The sequence below is a fragment of the Leucoraja erinacea genome, chromosome 28 (assembly GCF_028641065.1).
Source record: "Leucoraja erinacea ecotype New England chromosome 28, Leri_hhj_1, whole genome shotgun sequence".
Lineage (NCBI taxonomy): Eukaryota > Metazoa > Chordata > Chondrichthyes > Rajiformes > Rajidae > Leucoraja > Leucoraja erinaceus.
Genome location: NC_073404.1, coordinates 11,012,743 through 11,033,455, shown reverse-complemented (window position 1 = coordinate 11,033,455; position 20,713 = coordinate 11,012,743). Strand labels below are relative to the sequence as shown.

Sequence of the window (20,713 nt, the reverse complement as noted above, 5' to 3'; positions counted from 1 at the left end):
TAATCAACACGAGAAATGACACAAAGTTCTAGAGTAACTCAGAGAATCAGGCAGCATCTCTGGAGAACACCAATAGGTGATGTTTTGGGTTGGAACGGTGGGAAGGGGTGGGGGGGGGGGGGGGGGAGGGGGGGGGGGGGGGGGGGGGGTGGGGGGGGGGGGGGGGGGGAGGGGGGAGGGGGCAATCGTAGCTCGGAGTTCAATGTTCATACTGTTAAGTTGTCAGCCACCCAAGCAGGATATGAGGTGTTGTGCCTTCAGTTTGCATGTAGCCTAACCCTTGAAATGGAGAAGTCCCAAGAAAGAAAGGACGATATTGGAATTGGGAGTTAAAATAGTTGGCATCTGGGGGATCCAACAGGCCTTGACGGATTAACTGTGACTGTTTGGCAAAAATATTATCAACATTGAATTTTCCAAGTTTAGATAACCAACTACAACTCTCCCCCCCCCCCCCCCCACCTTCCTTCTCCCCTTCTCTCTCCCCTGTGCCTCACCTGGACTCCACCCATTTCTTCCCTTCCCCCATATTCCTTCCTCTGGTTTCACAATTTTTATCTCACCTCTATTTTTATCTCACATCTTTTGTCGCCGGGTTTTGTATTGCCTCTCCTCTCTTCCACTTTTTTTCCTCCCCCCACAACAATGAGAGTGAAGGAGAGTCCCAATCTGAAACATCACCAATCCATATTCTCCAGAGATATTACTGTTGAGATACTCCAGCACTTTGTGCCATTTTTTGTAAAACCAATGTCTGCAGTTCCTTGTTTCTCCATTTTACTACCCACCACACGTACGTGCTTACTCCACAACCGCACTGGAAATATGCCCAGAGTACTAGACAAAAATCTATTTTTATATGGAAAAGATTGCATATTATCATTCAGATTTTTCAACAGGGTTCATGTTAATGAGTAAGTGATGCATTATGTGAAACTTGTTTGTATTCTCTTGTAGTTTTTGTCCCTGACCATACATATACACTCCTCTGACCTGCCTCATTTACATTTCCTACTATTGATACATATGATGAATGGAAAAAAGGACATTGGGCTCCTAAACCCCACTTCCACCATTGAATTCGATCATGGATGTGCTGTACCTTAATTCCCCTTTTTACGTCTATTGTTGCTGTCTCAGGTTAAATCTTTGCCACAAATTTTCATTCCCAAAACCAACATAGAAAAGTACAGCACATGAGCAGGCCCTTTAGCCCACAATGTCTGGGCCAAATATGACAACAAGATTCCTCTGCCTGCATTTGATCCATAAATTACCCCATTCCTTGTATATCCATGTGTCCATCTAAAAGCCGCTTACATGCTCCTATCATATCTGCCTCCACCACCACCCCTGCGGCACCCAGCATTATCTGTGTAAAACACACATGACCCACATATCTCCTTCAACTTTGCCCCTCTCACCTTAAAGCTATAACCTTTAGTATTTGACATTTCCACCCTGGGAAATAGGTTCTGGCTGTTTATGCTTTAATAAGTATCAAGAACAAGGAGTAAAATTAACTTCTTCAAAAATCCAAGGTCTTGAAAGTCTTTGGTGCATTGGGCATCAAACTAAAAAGGGCATTTATTGGTAATTTTCTGTCATGGAGTTGATCTAATTTTCCCAGGAATCCTTTATTGTTGTTGATAAATTATTATTTATCAATTATCATTTATCAATTAGAAATTACTTTCTATTTTTGTAAAATGTAATCATTATTCACACCGTGGCTATCATTTGGCCAACCCCAATGATCCTTGAGAAGGTGGTGGTCCCTCTGTTGAATGTTTGAACTGGTGAAGATATTCCCACAAAACCAGGAGTCTAATGATTTAGACCCAGCAACAAAGGAGGACCAATGGTATACCTTCAAATCAGCACAGTGTGAATTGGAGGAGAACTTGCTGGTGGTGAGGTTCCAATGCACCTGATGCCCTTGTCCTACATAATGGCAGTGGTCATGAGTTAAGAAGGTGCAGTCGGAATAATACCAGGAAGGAATTCCAGTGGATTTTGTAAAATGGCCCCACATTGCAGCCACAGTGTGGTCATGATGGATGGTGCCAATCAAGTGTGCTACTTTGTCTTGAATATTTTTAAGTTTTTAAGAGTTTCTGAAACTGCACTCATCCAGGCACTTGGAAAGTATCCCATCACCGTCCTGACTTGTGCTTTAAATTATCAGAATTTTTTTGCGGTGCCAGGATGTGATTTAGTTTTGATTGATTGATTGAAAAATACAGCATGGATACAGCATGGGATACAGCATGGATACAGGCCCTTTGGCCCATTGAGTCCTCGCCGACCATCAATCACCTGTTTGCACTTGTTCTATCTTCTCCCACTTTGGCATCCACTACTTGCACAATAGAAGCAATTAACAGAGGCCAATTAATTACAAACCTGCACGTCTTTGGGATGTGTGAGGAAATCAGAGCGCTGGGAGAAAACCCATGCAGTCTGAGGTAGAATCTGCAAACTCTACACAGACCGCACCTGAGATCAAGATCGAATTTGTGTTTCTGGCACTGTGAGGCAGCAACCATACCAGCTGATCCCCTCTGCCACCACTGTATTTGCACCATGATACCCAACCTCTGATCTACTCTTACAGCCACAGTATTCCAATGGCAGATCTAACTGAATATTTAGTGAATGGTGACTCCCAAGATTGGGGAACTTAGAATGGTTCTACCATTAAATATTGAATATATAAGCGGTTTGGCTCTTTGCTCAATGGCAAGAGCCATTTCCTCATTGGCATTGCTTGGCATGAATGTGGTATGAATGTCCTTTGACACTTATCAGCCTTTGTCTGAATACTGTCCAGATCTTGCTGAGTATTTCTGAGGAGCAATTGAGTATTGTACAACCATTGGTGAACAACCAATCCAAAGATACTGCCAATGAGATTTTATCAGAATATCAGCAGGCAGTGAAGAAAGCGAATGGTATGTTAGCATTCATAGCAAAATGATTTGAGTATAAGAGCAGGGAGGTTCTACTGCAGTTGTATAGGGTCTTGGTGAGACCCCACCTGGAGTATTGCATACAGTTTTGGTCTCCTAATCTGAGGAAAGACATTTTTGCCATAGAGGGAGTACAGAGAAGGTTCACCAGACTGATTCCTGGGATGGCAGGATTTTCATATGAAGAAAAACTGGATAGACTCGGCTTGTACACGCTAGAATTTAGAAGATTGAGGGGGGATCTTATAGAAACTAACAAAATTCTTAAGGGGTTAGACAGGCTAGATGCAGGAAGATTATTCCCGATGTTGGGGAAGTCCAGAACAAGGGGTCACAGTTTAAGGATAAGAGGGAAGTCTTTTCGGACTGAGATGAGAAAATAATTTTTTTACACAGAGAGTGGTGAATCTGTGGAATTCTCTGCCACAGAAGGTAGATGAGGCCAGTTCGTTGGCTATATTTAACAGGGAGTTAGATGTGGCCCTTGTGGCTAAAGGGATCAGGGGGTATGGAGAGAAGGCAGGTATGGGATATTGATTTGGATGATCAGCTATGATCATATTGAATGGCGGTGCAGGCTCGAGGGGCCGAATGGCCTACTCCTACACCTATTTTCTATGTTTCTATCAGCCATTCTTTTCATTGATTACACAATTTTTGGAAAGTTAGTCTATTACCATTGGAATTATAGTTGTTACACAAAATGTTCACAGCACTAAACAGACCCTTTCACTTCCAGAGCATCGAGAACATCAAGGTTTATCTGCATGAAAAAGAGCTTTGGAAGAAATTTCATGAAGCTGGAACAGAAATGATCATCACCAAGGCTGGCAGGTAGGTTTATTGTGTAAATGGGATTAGCTGGACATTTCCCTACAAATTGATTTCATGGAACAACATGCATTATTTTTCTGTGGCTTTGGGATTCTGCTCCATGTGCAATTTTGCTGCTAGTTTGTTTTAATTAATCAACAAGAATAAAGCCCAATGGTGACTTGAGGAATATGTTGTTTTACATGGGAAGTTCTTATCTGAATGTGTCATTAGAGAGGGTGATGGGTGTAGATTTAATTAACATTCGTAAGGGAAATGGATAAATATTCTAAAGTGAGAACGTTAGCTGCACTGTAGGCAGAGAACAGGCCAGTGGGATTAAATGGATAATTATTTCAAGGAGCTGGCACAGGTATCCAAAGGTCCCCTTGTGTGACTCTGTAATTCTGTAATCTCGGAACTATAAGTCTTTACAAATATTATCTTTACTCATTCAATGGATTAGTTTAGAATGCATGATCACTAGCACAGTGAGATAGATTGATGTAACCCAAGTCTCTGGGTGGTGGGTATATGGATTGTGCTGAAGGATTTCCCCCCCTCCTTCCATTTGTATAATGTGGTCTGCTGTGAACAACCCTATGGAGCAGACTGTACAACATAACCCAGACTTCACAATACAAGCATCACATTGCACAAAGCTAACTGTCCATTCAATGGGTGTCCATCATTTCACCGAATTACTGATATTCCTTTTGTTCCACCCATTGCCCTGCGTACTTTCTCAGTTAATGTGTCAAGAATGTTTAATTGTCATTTGTACCGATATTGGAACAGTGAAATTCTTACTTGCAGAAGCTTAACAGAACCGTAAACGCAATACCCAGAGATTTAAAAAAGTCATGATCAATAAAATTCATCAAATCAATAACCGGAATACTCAATAGCCATCCTAGTGCAAAAACAACCTCTATAGTACAACCAAAGACACAGTCCATAGAAGCTGATAGTTGAGGTTCGTGTCATGTTGTTTTCAAGAGCCTGAAAGTTGCTGGGAAGAAGCTATTCTTGAATGTGGTGATCATGGTTCCTGTCCCTTGTGGTTATTTCATGTTCAAAAAGGTCAGGCTGATCTTCTATCCTGGACCCTATTTTCCTGCTCAGTCTCCACGTCTCTCGATTCCTTTAACATTCAGAAATCTATTGATCACTATTTTGTATGCAATCAACGACTGGCTCTGTAGAGAAGTCCAAAGGTTCACCACTCTCTGAATGACAAAACCTCTCCTCATTTCAGTCCTACACAGTCTCCCTTGTCCCTTGAATCTGTGTCCCCTCGTTCAAGATTCTTCAGATGGGAAAACTTCCTTCATGGAGTGTGGCCAAATTTGATTGATGTCACCGTGGAATATGTTCCAATGTGCTGAAAACACTCAGCAAGTTGGGCAACATCTACAGTGGGAGAAACAGAGTTAACATTTGAGGTTGAAAACTCCTTATCAGAATTAAATAAATGACTTTTAAGTTGCAGAAAGGATGGGGAAGATATAGATTGGCCAAAAGGAATATTTCTGATAGGGTGAGAATTGCTATAGTGATAGTTTTCATTGGGAGAAGCGAGAAGAAGGAATGACTATGGTGGGAAAAGCCGGTGATTATGTTAGCTGTATCTTTAAACTAAACTAAGTTTTGAGCTCCACCGGCATATATAAACAACTGGAATTTTACTCAGTAATTTTTCAAAAAACTCACCACTATAACTGAAGTCAAAGGCAGGCCAGACATTATTGAAAATATTATGGAGATATTAATATTTTGTGTCAGTTGCTGTTATTAGGTTGATATTGAAATGTGAACATGATTTTGATGCAAACAACCTGCCAGTTTAACACAAACCAAATGTACACTCTCATTTCCTTTACTCACGCTCAATTTTGCTCACTATTTATGATCCATGCAGTGAAAAGGTAAAGAATAGCTATTAATATTTCATCGTTCTCCCTTTCAGAATTGAACCAGATTACCCTGGCTGCAGTTGATTGTTATTCCACATCTATTGTAAATGGGGTTATGCAAAGCAGCACCATGGAAATGCACCTTTTATAGTAATGCAGACAGACAGACAACATGGAAACAGGCCCTTCAACCCATCATTTCCAGACTAATCCCACATTAAATCCCACTTTATTCTTCTCAATTCCAATGTACTCCCCCACATGCTATCATTCATTCAAACAGCAGGGCAATTTACAACCTACCAACCTGCATGTATCAACAGTGAGTTATACTGCAAACTTAAAGCCTGCACAAAAAGTGTGATTTAAACAAGTTGTTTCATACTTGTTTAAGTCATTCAGCCAAGTATTATTGGGGATCATAACTAAATAGGCATGAATATATTTTTACAGAAGGATGCATTTTGGATGACTGTTGAGGGGGGGATGGGATGACGATGATGATGATGACTCATGCCCCTATCTCACTTAAAATGTACCTCAAGGTCAGTTTTTTCCAATAACACTCACATGAGGAACTTTGAGATGTTCAACCATGCATATATCATAAAATGAGAATTTCTGCAAAACGCTGTAAGCTAAAAGCTACAGAACAATTCACAATATTGGAAGAGAGAGAGAGAGCACCTGTATATCACAGCGCAGGATGAGCACAGATCAATCTCTAAAATGTGAATATTCAGGAATCACTGCTTACCTGCTTGCATGACTCACCCACATTTGGTACACGTGACAATGATAAACTAATACCTATACGTAATGTGAAGTGTCTGAAGTAGAGTCTCGACCTGAGACGTCACCTCCGGAAGTGGCGGAGCTGTGAAACGGCTGCGGCTCGCCTGCAGTCTGTCTATTTTTACTTTTTTTGTGTTGTTTTTTTTGTCTTGTTCAGTTAAACCTTTGGTTATTAGGTTGTGTTATGTGTGGGGTGTGGGGGGGGCTGAAACAGGGCTTTCTGTCTCTCCCTTCGGGGGAATGCGACTTTCTTGTCGTATCCTCCCCTTCTCTTCCCCTGTCTGAGCTGAGGCTTAATGGCGGAGCTGGCGGCCTCCAACCTGCGACCGACCTCGAGGCTCCGGAGGTAGAGCCAGCCAGGACTTACCAACGCGAGGCTGGCCGTCTTCGAGCTGCGGCGGCATTCGGGCAGCGGCACGACTCGGCGCTCCGGTGAGGGCGGACGGCGCAGGGCTGAGACACTCCCGTGTGGGCAGCCCGGCTACCGGCTGGAAGGCGCTCCCGTGTGGGCGGCCCGGTGCGGGTCTGAGACGCTCCCGTGTGGGCGGCCCGGTGCGGGGCGGAGATGGTGCTCCGGTGGCTGAGGCGGCGTTCTGGCGGCGGTAACCTGAATCCGGGGCTCGGCCGCTGGCCAGTGGACGACATCGTCGGGAACTCGCAGGTCACAGGCTGGTGCCTGTTTTCCGGCGCTCCCGTGGCAACAGCTGCGTCCGCTGGACTGGAGGGCGGCAGTTTCGACCACCCTCGGGCCGCGGAGCTTGAACCGCGGGACTGACTTACCATCGCCCGGTGGGGTATCGCCTCAGCGCAGAGGGAGAAGAGGAGGGAAGAGACAGTAACTCTAAGACTTTTGCCTCCATCACAGTGAGGAGGTGTCTGGTGAACTCACTGTGGTGGATGTTAATTTGTGTTTATTGTGTGTTGTTTATTATTACATGTATGGCTGCAGGCAACGACATTTCGATCAGACCGAAAGGTCTGAATGACAAATAAAGGATTCAATTCAATTCAATTCACCTATCCATCTTCTCAAGAAATGCTGCCTGACCCGCTGAGTTAGTCCAGCACTTTGTGTCGTCTCTTAAACAAAGCGAATAGCTGCAAATGATTAACTTGCTACGTTAAAAAAGCCCCTACTTTTCTTTTGGACAATTTCAGCCTTCACCCAATCCCCTTCACAAATCTATTTTCTGTTTCCTGGATTGCACGAAGCAGTCCTGTCAAGCAACTTTTTGATTACTTTAAGACATCTCTGCAATAAGCCAGTTTTGCAGAAATATCAGGTGATACATGGACAGATCCCATTCCATTCCACAATAATACTTAGTTGAATTACGTAAACAAGGTACAGAGTATGAAAAATGTAAGTGCAAAAGGCTTGCTGATTTGATTAGATTTGTTTACCGCAGTGGAAATTCATCCTGAAAGCACAGAAAGCACATTTGCCTCTCAAGTTATCACGTGGCCATTAAAAAGCATGAAATAGATAACTTAAAAAGTCTCAGAGTGTTCATCATGAAGAGGAATCAGTGCTACATTTTCAATGATACATAAGACAAATAAACACAGCTCACTGATAACAGCAGACATGTCTGCCCCTTCACAGTTTGTTAATAAGATTTACTGTTCACTGTTAAAGTGTCCGGGAGATGAATGAGGATCAGGGCAAACCTTCAGAAGGATAAAAGGCGGGTTAGATGAACAAGCTGAAAGAAAATCGAGAAAATTAGATTGTTCCCTCATAAGTTAACAAAACAGCGGAAGGACCAGACGTGTGTGTAAAAATTCAACGGGATTAATAATGTTAGCATTGTGGACTGAAGAGCAAGAAATCACCATTATAAGATTGTGAAAGAAATGATGCAACCTTTGTTGCACAGTGGTTGCTTCATTAGAATTGAGATCACAATCTTCAAAAGCCAAAGGCCAGATTAAATTCTGACACGGTGACAGCTTTTTTTGTTTTTGTTTCATTGCCAAAGCTAATTCTGTTGGATTCTACGTGCAGTGGTCCAGACAGTGTACACCATCGTAGGCTGGCCTAAACCAGCACAGCTACACGGGGACCTCTTGAGCCCATTTTACCATGGATCTAAATACAAAGCCTGGAGGAATTTAGGGGTTGGGCAGCAAGTGTGGAGGGAATGGGCGGATGACTTTTCATGTCTGGACACTTCTTCGGACTGATTACTCCATAGATATTGCCTGACCCCGCTGAGTTCCTCCAGCACTTTGCGTTTTGCTCATGTTCCAGCATCTGTCGTTCCATGTGTCTGCCATTAATTCAGATCAGGTTGCCTGTACATTGCCTTCATTCACACGGAGTAAATTCACTTCCTTTCCCATCCCGACCGAACAAAAGTAATTCACAAAAAAGCTGGAGTAACTCAGCAGGTCAGCCAGCATCTCTGGAGAAAAGGAATAGGTGACGTTTCGGGTCGAGACCCGTCTTCAGACTGAGAGTCAGGGAAAAGTTTGAAGAAAAGTCGCATTCCTTTTATCCAGAGAAAGTGTTTTGATTAGAGAGATTAGATTTGCATAACACTTTTGAACGGAGAAATTCTTCCCACATCCCGCTCCCAGAAGGTTGATGCCTAACTTTATTTCTGCCTGTTCTTGTTCTCTTCCTCACTGGAGGAAATTGCTTCGAAATTTAGTTTAGAGATACAGCATGGAAACAGGCCCTCCAGGCTACAGGTTCCACTCTAACCATCGATCACCCATTCACATTAGTTTCATGTTATCCCACTTTCACAGCCACTCCCTACACATTAGAGGCATTTTTTTACACAGAGGACAATTAACCTACAAACCCATGTCTTTGGGATGTGGAAGGAAACCAGAGCACTGGAGGAAACCAGCTAAGTTACAGAGGCCAATTAACCCATAAATCCGGACATCTTTGAGATGCTCCACCGCACCACCCCTAACTTATGTCATCCACTCACACTAGTACCATATCATCCCACTTTCTCATCCACACCCTACACACTGAGGGCAATTTACAGAGGCCAAATAAACCTACAAACCTGCATATCTTTGGGAAGTGGAAGGAAACTGGAGCATTCGGAGGAAACCCACACAGTCACAGAGAGAACGTGAAAATTCCACACTGTCAGCACCTGAGGTCAGTAACAAACCTGGGTTCCTAGCATGTCCGGCAGCAGCTCTACCAGCTCCCCCACTGAGGTGTTTGCCTGGGTGAGGATTCTGATTTAGGAGTCGGAGGATTTTGCAGAGACTACTATACTCTGAGGTACTTGCTGTATTAGCCCATGCCACAGAGACACACAGGGGGGCAGGGGGCACTGCTGCCCAGCAGTCCAAGGGCTTTTGGCCAGATTTGAGGTCTCGAACTTCAATCATCTTTTCCTCAGATGGCCAAAGGCTATGCTAATCATGTATCGGTGTTGCCACAGATCCAGGTTGGGAGGGAGGCGGGGGGTGCATGAACTGAGGGAGAATAACTGTGTTTTTCAAACATTTACTATAAGGTTCATTCTCTTATATCTTCAGTGAAGAATTCAAAGATGATTTGGAGATCAATTGGCGTAAGCATCGTCTGCAGCCTGGTGCTCAGTGCTTGAAGCCGGGGTGACTGTATTTCTGAAGTGGAACTGTGGCAGGCTGCATTGCCTCCCATTTGCGAGGTGCAGCAGTCAGCAGTGCAGTGAGGAAGATTGAAAGAAGTGTTGGTGCTCTGATCCCAGCCTTAGACGCAGGTCCGACCCACCCCACAGGTCTAGATGGAATAGACGTGGAGAGGATGTTTCCAGTAGAAACGTAAAAACATAGACCTCGTTCCTGCTTTTTCCCCATATCCCTTGATTCCTTTAGCCCCAAGAGCTAAATCTAACTATCTAGTAGTGGGAGAGTCTAAAACTAGAGGAGGACACAACCTCAGAATAAAATGATGTACACCTATAGAATGGAGACGAGGAGAAATTTCATTAGCCAGATGGTAGCGAATCTGTGGAATTCATTGCCACCAGAGGCTGTCGAGGCCAAGACATTGGGTATTTTTAAAACGGAGATTGATAGGTTCCTGATTAGTAAGGGTGTCCAAGGTTACAGGGAGAAAGCAGGAGAATGGGGATGAGCGGTAAAAATAGATCAATCATGGTCAAATGGTGGAGCAAACTTGAACGACTGAATGGACTGAATTCTGCTCCTATGTCTTATGGTCTATGCGCATGTGCATACATGCTGATAGAAATAAGTAGAAAATGCACAGACAGACTTCAGTAAGTACTCACATACAGATCATGTACGGCTCTGATTTTACCCTCTAAAACCTTTCAACATTTCGAACACCTCAATCAAATCATCACTCAGTCTCCCTCAATGAATATGTCAAGTTTAAGCAACTTGGCTTCAGTAATTTATCCTCTAAGGTCCAGTATTATTCTGTTGAATCAAGGCTGATGGTCTTTTGAGGCCAATATATCCTTCCTTAGGTGCCATGGGCATTACTGCTGGAGTCTGGCCAAGGCTCTGTACATCTGAAACACCACATCCTTCCTTTGTAGCTGGTCCACTCACAATTCCATTGGGCTGTTTGAATGCTCTTTGTACATGTCTGCTAATTTTAGATGATTTATGTACATGTATACCAAACATCCTTATTCACTTACAGTTCCTTGTTCTCACCACTTATACTCCTTTTTTAAGTCTTAGATCCAAAAAAAAATTTGATTTGCTGGATCCAAAAATCCAGCCGGCCCAACATAAATTAAATATAGTTTTATCCATTCACTTCATTTCTCAATATCCCTTTGTCCCTTGACTCACCGTTCAACATCAGGATGCTTTTGGTGCAAGTATTTGCTTTCCCATAAAACTAAAAATATAGTTGTGCTACCTCCAACATCCATTGTTCTGATTGAAATCTTAAATGCTGGGTTAAGGGTTAAGAAGCCAGTCTGAGCCACTGTCAGATGTGATTGCAAATCTCTTAATTCACTTGGGACTCATGAAGCTTGATCCCAACCAGATCAAAGCTGTTAGCTTGAACTTGCACCCTGACTCACTGTGGACGTATAATCTAAAGATGAACTCACCAAGATAAGGACCTCCCTCTTCTGCAAAATCAGTTGCCAATATTAACTAAAGCAGCACAGGAGCCCTTGAGTTACATAGTATCCTGAATTTCAAACACCCAATGAAATATTCATCTTCACTGAGTCGCTTTGCTGTAACTCTCTCTCACCAAATTGCATATTGGGAGCAGCAGCACCACGAGAAGTGACATGATTCCAGCGGAAGACCCATTATCACCTTGTCTGGGAAGCTAGATCTTGGCAATAAATGTGGCTCTGATGCCATTGCCTGCATTTGAATAACGAATAGTAAAGGGGTAGATTGATGGCAGTTCAGACTAACTGTTCTATCCTTATGATTTCTCCCAACTGGGAACAACATTTATTAATAATCAACAGCCTCAAGAGAACTGAATGAAAGAATATCATTGAGCAACTGTGGGTAGTTGTCAAATTTCCATTGTATCAACGACTTTGGTTCCAATTAACCAACTCTAAAATTGGCAGCAGAGATAATAAATGGTAGGGAATTGATATTAAAGTGAGCAGATAGAAGTTCTTTGGTGTATTAATATGTAATGCCCTAGTGGAACTTGGATCTGTGCTCTTGATTCCCCACACAAGGTCCCAATCTAGGAATCTGCTGAGTGACTCTCAGAAACCCAAAACGGCAAAAAATGGAAGCAAATTTTCATGATTGTTCTCACCAATACCTCCTACCCAGGTACAGGAATTGGTTTTAGCCCATATCCTACAACCAGTAGCTGCATATTAAACATTGCCATTTCTCACTATGACAGAACCAAAAATAGTTGGTTACGTAATTAATGCCAGAAACTAACCAGAGCCAGGGTGACAATGGAAGAACCTAGGGTGCAAATCAGCACTTGTTCGCTCAGCAATGAAAGCATCCAAAGGCAACAAAATAACCCTGGGGATGCACACTGAGGTGGTTCAATTCAAAAATAGAACAGTATAGCACAGGAATAGGCCCTTTGGCCCACAATGTCTGTGCTGAACACTATGCCAATACAAACTCTTACCTGCCAATTCAGAACAAAGTAATGGGAAAATAAGAACGAGAATAGCAAATAAAAACATAATCAAGAATTATATTGTTAATATAGGGGTAGTCTGAAGGACATGGGAAGGGAAACAATGTTATCTCAGTCACTTTGAAAAGTGAAATATTCCAAACGTTTGCCCATCTAACACACAATGAACCAAGTACAGCATTAAAACATCAAAGAACAAGGTGGGGCAAGCAGATTGGTTTTATTTTTTAAAAATACAGAACAATCCCACGTTTCACTAGTATCGAGTGAACATGGAGAATGCTTTTGAAAATACAAAAAGCCAATCATAACATCTGTCCAGATCTAGTCCAGACTAGATGTCACATCTGAACCTTTGTGTCCTGTCGGCTGCATCATTAAACCACATAATAAAACACAAAATGCTGGAGCAACTCAGTGGGTCAGGCAGCATCTCTGGAGAACATAGATAGATGATATTTCAGGTCAGGGCCCTTCCTCAGACTGGTTTTGGTGGGGAAGGGAAAGAATGCTGGAAGGGCAGGATAAAGCTGGGCAAGTGATAGATTGATACAGGTGAGGGGGTAATTGATAGGCAGATGATTGGACACAGGCCAGAGATGGAAGGATAGAAGAATTGTGAAGAAGGAAGGTATGTAGATGGAAGGGGAAGGGGAGAAATAGGTGTGAGCCCAGGTGGGACCCATGGAATTGAGAAGGGGTGGGGGAGAAAATGTGGAGAGGGAGAGTGTGTGGTTAGTTACAAATTAGAGAATTCAATGTTCATACTTGGGTTTCTTGTAATCCCAGGCTAGCTCAGTTTGTAATCCAAAATTCCAAAGACAATCCATTATCATAATACTTTCAGAATGTACCGGTGGTATCATTCTCGAGGGCTATAGTGTGAGGTATCACTGAAAATAATAATTAGTCATGCGGATTGTATCTTTAAATTAGACTTTGCTCTTTTTATTCTTGGTTCCACATTAAATATTGAAACACAGAGACTTGATAATTACCTAGGTGACTGCAGCCTGTCACCTTAATTTCGGATGGAATCATTCAATTATTTAGTTATCTGAGAAGGGAGGAGTTTACAGCAAATTGGAACTTGAATCACTTGCACAGTGTTGGAGGAATTCAGGGGGCTGGGCAGCATCTATGAGAGAAAATGGACAGGCGACAAAAGTTCCTGACCCGAAACACACCTGTCCAATCCCTTCACAGATGCTGCCTGACCCAAAGAGTTCTTCCAGTACTTTGTGTTTTGCTCAATATTCCAGCACCTATTCTTCTTTCAATCTGCATCAAATCACTTGTTCGTCCTTCAGTGAGATGGGAAAATGTCAGCTCCTTCGAACTAGGATATGATTTTACAGTTGCTTCACAAATTGGTGGAGGAGAGCAAGCAATATAACAAATATTTGGCAATGGAATTTACTCTTGTTTATATCAAAAACTTGAACAAGTTCACTGATGTTGTAGAAAAAGGAATTGAGCAGTAACAAGCTCAATAATAGTATAGAACTTCATCCCTACTACAGCTTTTGATGAGAGATTACACCAGGACTCAGTGTGCCCTCTTTCAAAACATTAGATACTGAAAATCTGTGGAGTTTATAATCAAAGATTAGATAATTCATCTGTAGTAGGTCTTCAACAAATCATTAAAGTATTTTCCCATACATTCATTGACCAGGCTGCCTATAAATTGTTAATATTTTCTGAAGATGTTTGGTCCATAAATATTTGGAGCTGACCGGTCAACAATTTAATATTTGGATTGGAATTAAATACAAGTCAAGACTGTCTCACATGAGATTGGTTCGGAATGTTGAGCAGAACTTAAGTTGAGGCTGGAATGACACATGGGTCCGGTGCAGATTTATTTTGAAGTTAACTCAATAAAACATCAGTTCACAGGATAGAGTGAGTATGTTTTACCCCTGGATAGCAGCTTTCAGAATTAATTACCCTGATCAGGAGTAGGGAGGGGATTAGGATTGTCTGAAATTCTGTTTTCAGTCTCTTGAGGGAGGCTGGGGAAGTGCTGGATTCATTTTCCTGATACAGATCCATGCTTTGTGGTGACTTTACTGCACGGACATTCACCAGGGATAATTGCGTCTGGCAATGGAGTCGGAGACAAGGTTTCCCAGGAAGCTGTGTGTTCGCTACCTGCCTGTGTGATTAGCAGCTTGGGATCAGCCAGGTAGGAAACTAACTGGATGGGGCTGGGGGAGTGGTACATCGTTAATGCACTGAGTGCCGACCCAGATGAAAGCAAGACACCTAACATATGGGCAATAAAAATACTTCTGTTACCAACGAGAAACAAAAAATATAATGTGGGATAGTGCTTAACTCTGATTACCATTAATCTGCTGACATCTTTTGTGAGTCGTAAAAATACCTAAAGATTTCTCAAGAAGAGTTACAAAGAGATGCCTGAGTTGGAGCTGAGACTAAATTGTCCCCTGGCCATTCAGCCCAACTAGACCACAACACAGCTCTATTCCACACCAACCTCCAACCGTGCTTCACTTCATTCCACATGTATTCACGGCAAGCGCAAAGACAGTCTGCACATGGGATTCCCGTCGACATCTCTCAGTTGTCCAACTGGACATTGATGGGTTCAACATGGCAAACGTTTCTCTAAATCATGAGGGAGAAGAGAGAAGTAAGGAACTGCAGACACTGGTTTACAGAAAAATAGTACTGCAGTGGGAGAAATGGGTGCACACCCTGGTGGGCACAAGAAAGAGAGGGGGAAAAGGGTGTGGGCTGTTACCTTAAATTGGGTATGAGAGGAGAGAAATGGGTGGAGGTATCAAGTCCTTGTGAGATGCTTCTTAGAAGAAGTCATGTTAACAGGTGTGCAATGTCAAAGTACTTTGGTCTCTTCTCACCAGTGGGGTGGGGAAATGATGCAGGAAGAAAGTGAATGGAGCGGAAGAAGTGAATTGCACAGTATGGTGGTTGTGGTGGGATGAGGTGGTGGTGAATGATGAAACTGTTACAAAGCATGAAAGCGAATGTCTGTTCCATCTGTCATACAGAGCTGACAGAGCTGACCACGGGAAGACATGAACCCAGTAACTGGTGCCCTGTCGGAAATCTGACAAATTCATTTCTCAGCCTCACGGACTCTGACAGAGCACAAAAAGCACCTTGTCTAGGGACCCGACACCAGATTAATGTGGCTGCAGACAACACCTCCTTACGTCCAGAGACTTCATTTCTTTTGTTTGTGCTGGTGACAGTGAGGTTAGATTTGAAAAATTAACATGACACGAGAACTCCCATTGAACTGGCCTTGTTTGTTATTATGAGAATTGCCTCTGGCGGACCCTAATCCAGCACTTCAAAGCGAATGGACTTCACTGTATACACAGCACCAGGAGGGCTGCTGGAAGAAGGCATGATAAGAGGACGCAGAGACCTAAACCATTTAAATACTTAGAGCGGAGCAGGCTCTGTCAGGCACCCGCGCCCCCACCCCCTCTTTGATCTTGTCTGAAGCATTTTCTTAAAGTAAAAATCCATCACAAAGCACTAAAAGTAGACCAGCCAGAGAAACACTATAAAATAACTCAGCTTTTAAAAGCAATGGGTTAATTTATCCATAAGGTGCCAGAACCCAACACTCTAACAACTGCTACTTAGCTCCGCTGTGTGATTTGTGCAGCCAGGTGATGATAAATACTCAGCTCAATAGGCTGGGTAATTCAAAATTCCCTTCCTCTTCAGTGGCTGGCATGCTTGGCTCTGTCAGGAGCTACAGATTCAAGTTCTATGTCAGAGACCAGAGTTCAAAATATACCCTGATAGTCCCAGAGTAGTGCCAAGGAAGACTTACATGATCAGAGGTGCGACCTCTCAGACTTGATTATAAACAAGGGCAATGTTGTATACCCGTTAATGGCATTTTCATTGTAAACAATGGGTCTTCTTCTCTTCATTGGTCGGGGCATTATATAAGAATAATGGAGTGATGTTGCAGCTTTATAGGATTCTGGTGAAGCCACATTTGAAATGTGCAGTTCTGGTCACCTCATTACAGGAAGAATGCGAAGGCTTATAAAGAGATATTCAGCCCACAATATCTGTGTCGAACAAAAGGTAAAAATAAACAAATCTCATCGGTCTGCACATGATCCATATCCATCCATTCTCTGCATATCCACATGCCTATCTGAAAGCTTCTTACTGTAAATAGAAACATAGAAACATAGAAAATAGGTGCAGGAGTATGCCATTCGGCACTTCGAGCCTGCACTGCCATTCAATATGATCATGGCTGATCATCCAACTCAGTATCCTGTACCTGCCTTCTCTCCATACCCCCTAATCCCTTTAGCCACAAGGGCCACATCTAACATCTAACTCCCTCTTAAATATAGCCACAGTTGTATCTGCCACCACTCCTGATTGTGTGTTCCAGTAACCCACCATCGTCTGTGTAAAACAACTTGCCCCGCATATCATCTGTAAATGTTGCTCCTTTCATCTTAAAGCTATGTCCTCAAGTTATTGACATTTCCACCCTGGAAAGGGTCATGACTGTCTACACTATATGTGCCTCTCATAACGTTATATACTAATATCAGGATAAAAATATTATCTTCTCTAAGATAGAGTAAAAAGAATGAACCTTGCATAACTATGATGCTGGCTAACTGTATTACTATAGAATCAGCTGGAGCCTAGTTTCAACCAATGAGGAACCAAACAAAAAATAAGATGGTTAAATGGTGAGGGAGTTCTGCGATGTGTGTTTTAGGTTTTGCTAGAGTTTCCTTGGAGTGTCTTAGGTGGGGACACAGAGAGAGGCAGGTGGACGTACTGGCAATGGAGGTGGAATACGTGTGTAGATGTGTTAGGGACTGTTGCACATTCATACAATGGAAGGAGGGTTGTTGGAAGGTAAGAGATCGGGTGTTTAGGGCAGAGGGAATGTGATATAATATGTGACTAGTTCCTTATCAGATTCATCCCTCTAATGGCAATTACTTGACCTATTTCTCTACTTCAGTGACCATTGCATTGACATGTGGCTGCATGGTGCTGCTGTTCCCAGTACTATGTTTCCTGGAGTTGAACAAGATTGTGTGGATTTCTGAGCTAAATGTCACCACTCTGGAAAATAAGTCTGGCTCTTCTGTTGTGAAAAATACACACACACGGATGGGCTGTTTTCCCCCTCAGATGATATTTGCTTCTTACAGTCAAACTTCAGTTGGATCATCGTGTCAAAATGCACCGAAACAGGCATTTTAGTCCACCCTATATACGCTGACCAACTGGTACAAAATTGAGTGGGAAATCTGTTCAGATTTTGTGTTTTTTTGTCATGTTTACGGGATGTGGCAGAAGATGGAGATGTGCATGAAGGTAGACACAAGATGCTGGAGTTACTCAGCGGGACGGGCAGTATCTCTGGAGAGAAGGAATGGGCGACATTTCGGGTCGAGACCCTTCTTCAGACTGATGTCAGGGGAGGGGGCGGGATAAAGATACAATGTAGGTAGAGACAGTAAGACTGGTGGGAGAACTGGGAAGGGGAAAGGGATGGAGAGAGAAAGTAAGGGCTAACTGAAGTTGGAGAAGTCAATGTTCATACCGCTGGGGTATAAACTACCCAAGTGAAATATGAGGTGCTGTTCCTCCAATTTGCGCTGGGCCTCACTCTGACAATGGAGGAGGCCCAGGACAGAAAGGTCAGATTGGGAATGGGAGGGGGAGTTGAAGTGCTGAGCCACAGGGAGATCAGGTAAGACAATTAAGACGGACTGAGCGGAGGGGTTCAGTGAAATGATCGCCGAGCTTCCGCTTGGTCTCGCCGATGTAGAGAAGTTGGCACCTGGAACAGTGGATGCAGTAGATGAGGTTGGAGGAGGTGCAAGTGAACCTTTGCCTCACCTGGAAGGACTGCTTGGGTCCTTGGATGGAGTCGAGGGGGGAGGTAAATGGACAGGTGTAACATCTCCTGCGGTTGCAGGGGAAAGTACCTGAGGAGGGGGTGGTTTGCGTGGGAAGGGACAAGTTGACCATGGAGTTTCGGAGGGAACGGTCTCTGCAGAAAGCAGAAGGGATGGAGATGGGAAGATGTGGCCAGTAGTGGGATCCCGTTGGAGGTGGCAAAAATGTTGGAGGATTATATGCTGTATGCGACGGCTGATAGGGTGGAAGGTGAGGACAAGGGGGACTCTGTCCTTGTTACGAATGGGGGAAGGGGGAGTAAGAGCGGAGCTGCGGGATATTGAGGAGACCCTCGTGTGAGTCTCATCTACAATGGAAGAGGGGAACCTCCGTTTCCAAAAGTATGAATTTAGGTCCCCACAACCCAATCTCAGAGGAAAATAAATTGACTTTTAAGAAGTTAGTTATTGATGCAACAAGTTATTTCTCCAAAGTAGGTAGGCACAGGATGGCAAAATACACGGCTGACAACTGTTATTCTGATTTTCACACATATTGGATGAACTCCTCCTGATTTTCCTCAGTGCCCTAATCTCTTCATGAGAGAGATTGGCGATGGATCAGCTTAGTGTTAGTACCTCTGGCCAAGGTTCCGACCCATGGTACAGGTGCAGCAACAACAGATTAGGAGTTTAGGGTGCCCAAAATGATTAAGAAGTGATGCTGCAACACAGTGAACATCGGCTGACAATTTAACCATAAGAGCACGTAAAAAGCACATTACAATAAATAAGAGGGGAGGGTGGGGAAGGAAATCGTAAACTTTCTGATCAACTCCAGGCCAGTCTAGTATATCTGTTGGAGCAGCAGTACTGATACAGACCCTTAGATAGACTACTCTCTGCCACATGTAGTTCTGGCACAGGAAGATACAGTATTGCCAGATTAGAGGGCAGTTTTAGAGCTAGCAAACACAGAGGCAGCTAGTTTCATTGATATGCCCATGTTTTAATTTTCTATAAAGTTCTACAATTTTTTGCTCAACTGTAAATGAAATAGCCTTCCTGATGACACAGTAACTCACCATTCTTAGCTTGGTCATGTGAATTTTCCTGAATGTGCAGTAATTAGTAATTGGCACAGTGGGTGTTGAACTTGTGAAACAAAACATCATAATAGTCGGAGATAGATGCAAAAAGCTGGAGCAACTCAGCGGGTCAGGCAGCATCTCTGAAGAAAAGAAATAGGTGACATTTTGAGTCAGATGATCATAAGCTCATAAGTGATAGGTGCAGAATTAGGCCATTCGGCCCATCAAGTCTACTCCGCCATTCAATCAAGGCGGATCTATCTCTCCCTTCTAACCCCATTCTCCTGCCTTCTCCCCATAACCTCTGACTCCTTTTGCTATTGAGGGATTGCAGCGTAGGTTTACAAGGTTAATTCCCGGGATGGCGGGACTGTCATATGCTGAGAGAATGGAGCGGCTGGGCTTGTAAACTCTGGAATTTAGAAGGATGAGAGGGATTCTTATTGAAACATAAGATTATTAAGGGTTTGGACATGCTAGAGGCAGGAAACATGTTCCCGATGTCGGGGGAGTCCAGAACCAGGGGCCACAGTTTAAGAATAAGGGATAAGGAAAGCACTTTTTCATACAGATGAGGAAACACTTTTTCATACAGAGAGTTGTGAGTGTGGAATTCTCTGCCTCAGAGGGCGGTGGAGGCCGGTTCTTTGGATACTTTCAAGAGAGAGCTAGATAGGGCTCTTAAAGATAGCGTAGTCAGGGGATATGGGGGAGAAGGCAGGAACAGGGTACTGATTGGGGATGATCAGTCATGATCACATTGAGTGGCAGTTCTGACTCGAAGGGCCAAATGGCCTACTCCTGCACCTATTGTCTATTGATCAATAATCTATCTATCTCTGCCTTAAATATATCCACTGACTTGTCCTCCACAGCCTTCTGTGGTAAAGAATTCCACAGATTCACCACCCTCTGACTAAAAAAAATCCTCCACATCTCCTTCCTAAAAAAACATTCTTTAATTCTGAGGCTATGACCTCTAGTCCTAGACTCTCCCACTAATGGAAACATCTTCTCCACATCCACTCTATTCAAGACTCTGAAAAAGTCCGAAGGGTCTCAAACCGAAACGTCACCTATTCCTTTTCTCCAGAGATGCTGCTTGACCTGCTGAGTTACTCCAGATTTT

At 43.3% G+C, this 20,713-nt stretch overlaps 1 protein-coding gene across 1 annotated transcript in view; it reads left to right on the top strand.

The window, feature by feature from the left end:
* Nucleotides 1–20,713, top strand: part of tbx4 (T-box transcription factor 4) — a 61,181-nt gene that overhangs the window by 5,716 nt on the left and 34,752 nt on the right. The window contains exon 2 of the mRNA XM_055657709.1: nucleotides 3,712–3,806. Within this exon, the coding sequence (XP_055513684.1) occupies nucleotides 3,712–3,806 (95 nt within the window). The remainder of the gene's footprint in view (nucleotides 1–3,711; nucleotides 3,807–20,713) is intronic.